The 5,577-nt window shown below is 41.7% G+C and overlaps 1 protein-coding gene across 1 annotated transcript; it reads left to right on the forward strand.

The window, feature by feature from the left end:
• The first annotated feature begins 3,118 nt into the window (after nucleotides 1-3,118).
• OR1N2 (olfactory receptor family 1 subfamily N member 2) lies at nucleotides 3,119-4,078 on the forward strand. The gene has a single exon (XM_075559528.1). It carries the CDS (start codon nucleotides 3,119-3,121, stop codon nucleotides 4,076-4,078), a length of 960 nt encoding a protein of 319 aa, XP_075415643.1.
• Nucleotides 4,079-5,577: the final 1,499 nt, after the last annotated feature.

Raw genomic sequence — 5,577 nt, forward strand, 5'->3', positions numbered from 1 at the left:
GTGGCCTGTTTTTCTTATTTTGTTGTTGTTTCTGTATGGACCACCATTGACCGCTGTTTCTACAGCATCATGGTGCAGTTGGTAATGCTGGGAGGGCTGCTCAGATGTTTATGAGTAGTTGGCTTTGCTTTGCCTGGACTCAGAGCCTCCTCAGGTCTTCCTCACTCAGGAGTGGGGACAGGCAGAGCCCTTTCTTGCCAGGTTGAAGGGCAACTGGGGTCTTCGTGGGGGTGGAAGATGGCCTGTCCTGAGTTTGGGGATTTACTTGAGATTATTTAATGAAAGTACTCGATAAGAAGTACATCATATTAATAGGAAGAAGCCCTGATAGCACAGTGGTTAAGTGCTTGACTGCTGACCGGAAGGATACTGGTTGGAACCTATCAGTTCCTCTGCAAGAGAATTCGTGGCAGCCTTAGAAACCCCATAGGCCAGTTTTTACCATAGCTACAGCGTCTCTGTGAGTTGGAGCAGTGAGTAGTATTAATAGAAACCCAGGAGATGTGAGTAGTTCCTTTTAGCAGCTACTATGTATTCACTTTATGGCTGGTGTCGTGTGTGTGCTCCTGTCCAGTTAGTTCTGATTCATAGTGACCCTATAGATCACACTGCCCTGTCTTGTGCCATCCTCATAATTGTTATATTTATGTTTATTGTTGCGAGCACTGTGTCAGTCCCTTCTCATTATGGGGGTGGGGACCCTCATTTTGCTGACCCTCTGCATTACCAACATGATGTCTTTAACGAAGGACTGGCCCACCCCGAGAGGAGCCCAGATGCAGCAGATTTGCCCAATGCAACACATCATTTCATTTCTGGATTTCTGCTGCTGCATGAGCACGGATGGTGGATCCAAGCAAAATTAAATCTGGACAATTTCCATCTTTTCTGTTTCCATGATTTTGTCTATCAGTCCAGTTGTGAGGAGTTAAGTTTACTTTACATTGAGTTGCAATCCATACTGAAGGCTGACGTCTTTGACCTTTATCAGCAAGCCCTGCAAGTTCTGCTCACTTTCAGTTTGCAGGTTTGTGCCATCTCCATGTCACAAGTTGCTAATAAGTCTTTCTCTAATCATGATACTGTGTCCTTCCACATGTACAGGGCAGTATTTTTTTGGTTGTACATAGGGTCACTCCTATTGTTTGCTCAGCGTAACCATTGAATAAGCCTGGTGGAACGATGCAACCCTGATTCACATCTTTCCCGACTTTACATCTCATTGCATTTCCTTGGTCTGCCTTACTTAATTGAATGAGTTTGTGATTTGTTAGGTAGTAACTTATATTAGATTTATTTTGTTTTGTAAAATGGCCAGCAAAGATACTCATGTTATAATGTAAGTTCCTAATTTCTTCTCAATCCTAGGGCAAAGAGCAGGCACTAAATTGCCCAGTACCTGGAATTTCCCAGGAGGCCAGTGTGTCAGGGTGAAGTGTGCTTCATCCAAGCAAGAGGCTCCAGAATCACACTCCTGAGACCCACATTTGCGAGTTAACACCTGGGAAAGAGCTCTCCGCTGGTCCCCCAGGAGCCAGCAAGAGCTGGCTGGAAAACTGGCTGAATGATGACACTGAGGTCGGCTCTAATGAATCCTGTTGGTCTCGGGGGGCTTCATAACCCCCCAAATACGCCTGCCTTCTTAGGCCTGGGGAAGATGAAAATGAGTCAGACACCCTGTGCTGTACTAATCAACTCTGCGCTCAATAGATCCCAACTTTATCGTTTCTGAATCTGAACATTCCCAGAGTTCTCATTGTGAATTTCCCATTCAGAAGAGATACCTGGAGAACTTAACATGCTTGAAACGGACCCATATCCTGACAGGTAAGGATGTGGAAGGTCTAGGACATACACATTCATACAAACTCATCCCCCCATTTCTAGCCCAGTGTCCAGGCAACAGTTAGGTGATGGGGGAGCTGAATCTCTGACTAAAATCAGAAGTCCCTCCTGTGAGCCAAAGAATAACGAAGGACAGAAATATCTACAAAAGCTTCAACTGTCAAAGCTTCTATAAAGTCAATATAAGCTGAGGGTTCAGACCGGCTTGTTTTAAATCCTGTATATTGCTAGGTGCTGTCCAGTCAGCTCTAACTCATAGCGACATTCTGTACAATGGAACACAAGAGCAGCTATTTTTAAGGCCAAAAAGACAGAGCCCTTCCCACTCCACCCACCCCACCCCCACCTTCCCGTTCTCTAATAACAATAAATATCAGGTATTCACTTCTAATAAGGAGTAAATACTCTACAGACATACAAGTAGAGTAGACTGTCGGGAGAAGCAAAGGTTTTGGAGTCCAGTGCAGATTTATATTTTGAATCTTTGACTAGCGAAATGATCTTGGTGAGATATCTCTGAGACTCAATTTCATAGTTTGGATAATTGTGGAGTTGATATAATAGGTGTTTGGCACATAGCAAGGCTTTGTAAATAAGTACTAATCATGATGATGCCCAAGAGGTCTGGAAAACTATAAGTTCCCAGTGCAGAGATGCAAAAGGGAAGGCAGGGATAATGGAGAGCGAGTAATAGATGGTGGTCTCTTTCTGGTTTATAGAGAGGATGTCCTAACAGTGACTGGAGATAAGAGGACACCACAGACACCCACTGTGCTCAGTGCACTTATCTTCTGCCTCCAGTTATGGAAAACCATAGGTACTGGGGCTAAAAGGGTGAGATATTGAGAGACAAGAAATAAAAAAGCATTTTATCACTCAAAGTTATTCCCCGTGTCCCACACAGAACACTTGTATGTGTGTCTGTGTGTAGATCTGTGTGTGTGTCTATGTGTCCATTAGTCGGAGATGGGCAAATAAATTGATGGAGAGCATACAACTCATTTCAAATTGGCAATTACAAATGACTTCTTCTATCTAGCTATCTAGGCCATGTCCAAGGCTCACTATCTCCAAATAACTTACACTGCCTTCTCTAGTGAAATCTTTTCTCTCGACCCAAAGATTCAAATTGAGATAGTAGTTACTCTCTCTCCTTTATGTCACACCACAGTTCTGATAACTCAGATCGTAGTAGATACATATATGTGAATTCATAATTAAATATTGATACAGAGAAAGGTTTTATCTACACAGATAACAAGGTCTACAAGGAATGGGGAGACCAGGCAGAGTGAACCAAACCACTGTTTCAGACTTCCTCCTTCTAGGACTCTCTGAGCAGCCGGAGCAGCAGCCTCTCCTGTTCGGCATCTTCCTAGGCATGTACTTGGTCACTATAGTGGGGAACTCGCTCATCATTCTAGCCGTCAGTTCTGACCCACACCTTCACACTCCTATGTACTTCTTTTTGGCCAACCTCTCATTGACTGATGCCTGTTTCACTTCTGCATCCATCCCCAAAATGCTGGTCAACATTTATCATCAGAGCCAGACCATTTCCTATTCTGGGTGCCTTACACAGCTGTACTTTCTTCTTTTTTTTGGTGGCCTTGACAATTTCCTCCTGGCTGTGATGGCCTATGACCGCTATGTGGCTATCTGTCAGCCACTCCATTACAGCACAGCCATGAGTCCCCAGCTCTGTGCACTAATGCTGGGCATGTGCTTGCTGCTAACCAACTGCCCTGCCCTGATGCACACATTGCTGCTGACCCGTCTGGCCTTCTGCGCCCAGAAAGCTATCCCCTATTTCTACTGTGATCCCAGTGCCCTACTAAAGCTTGCCTGTTCCGATACCCACATTAATGAGCTGATGATCATCACCATGGGCCTGATGTTTCTCACTGCTCCCCTCATGCTAATTGTCTTCTCCTATGTCCAAATTTCCTGCGCTGTGTTTAACATCTCATCACCTGGAGGGAGGTGGAAAGCCTTCTCCACCTGTGGTTCTCATCTCACAGTGGTCCTGCTCTTCTACGGGTCCCTGATGGGTGTGTACTTACTTCCTCCATCAATGAACTCTACAGAGAGGGACAGTAGGGCGGCCATTCTTTATATGGTGGTTATTCCCATGCTAAACCCATTCATCTATAGCTTAAGGAACAGAGACATGAAGGAGGCGTTGGGTAAACTTTTTGGCAGTGGGAAGACATACTTCTTACCATGTCAGTGATGCCTAATTTTGGCACCTACACCAGCTCCTTTCCTCCCGTTACCTCAATGATTCAACCACTTGCAGACTAATTTTAAGGGAAAGTTATTGGATTACTCTGACTTAGGGGTGTAGTAGAAAGGTTACTTTTATCCTTAAGATGTGAAATGATAGGACTCTGCCTCATCTGACTTCGGTAAGGCAAATGTTACTAAGGACAGGAAACTGCTCCTGCCCCCTCCTCTGAACTCAGCACACCATCCACATGAACAATGGCATCTGATGTACAGTTCTGGAATCAAGGGATTCTGTCCACGGAGGACTATGGGATGGAATGAAAAATAAGAATGTAAACATGTTTTGACTACTTACAAGGTTTCTCATTGTTTTTAGCATCGGTTCATTGAGATAGAATTATGAAATCTGTAATTTAGAATTTTGAATAACCAATAAGTTGCCAAAATCAGGTATGTTTGATTCCAGTATCCATTTCCCCCTATTCTATCACATTGTGGAATTGACACAAGGAAGATTTGGGAGCATAAGTAAGACTAATATTGGTGTTATCATAGGCTATAGAGAAATAAAATAACATGGTATTGGATTGATTTACTTAATATTTCATTGAACTATTTAAAAACCCGTTGTATTATTGTATAGAATGGTAAAAATTTGTCATTATGTGTTGTATGACTACTATGTGCCAATCATGTACTGTGTGCACATTTGATCCTTCATGTTCATTACATATTCTTTAAAAAACAAAAAAAACAATCAATCAAATACTTGGGAATTTTAGGGTAATGATTTGATGAAAACTACTCTGATGCAAATTAATATTCTATGAAGTCCAAAGCAAAGTTAAACAGTAATCTTTTTTTGCAGTGAAATTACAGGCCATTGTTTTATAGCTATATTTAGAACTGTGTATTTTTATGCTAATAAAATAAATTTTAGCTGCATAGAAAAATGCTCCAATGATGAGCAAGGCTCACTGTCAAGTTCAGTTTGAGTCAAGTTTAAAATTAGGAAGAGACTCTTTACTGACAGCATAACAACAAAACATTCTACAAATTGGCAACCTCCACATGAACAATCCTGTGCCCTTGATTATACTTTTCATGTTGTACAACCATTATTGATATCCTTTTCCAAATTCCTTCACCACCATTAGCGTAAACTCGGTAACCCCCTCACCAAAAAATCTTGCTCCTCGCTCCATGGTAACCATTAGTCAAGTTTGTTTTCTTTTTCTTAGTTGTTCTCTTAATATAATAATCACGTATCATACACTTCTATAGTTAAATTTCTTTTAAAAAGACTTGTATATACATCATCACAATAAGTTATAATACTCCTTCCCCCTCCTATATCAAGGAACATAAAAAGGTCAATATCATAGCTATTTAGTACTCCATTTAATTATCTATTATATTAAAATCATATTTCTGGGTAGGTGAAAAGAAAGCAATATAAGTGTTGTAAATTTATTCATAAAATTGGGTGCTATAGAGCCACCA

Source organism: Tenrec ecaudatus, chromosome 10 (assembly GCF_050624435.1).
Source record: "Tenrec ecaudatus isolate mTenEca1 chromosome 10, mTenEca1.hap1, whole genome shotgun sequence".
NCBI lineage: Eukaryota > Metazoa > Chordata > Mammalia > Afrosoricida > Tenrecidae > Tenrec > Tenrec ecaudatus.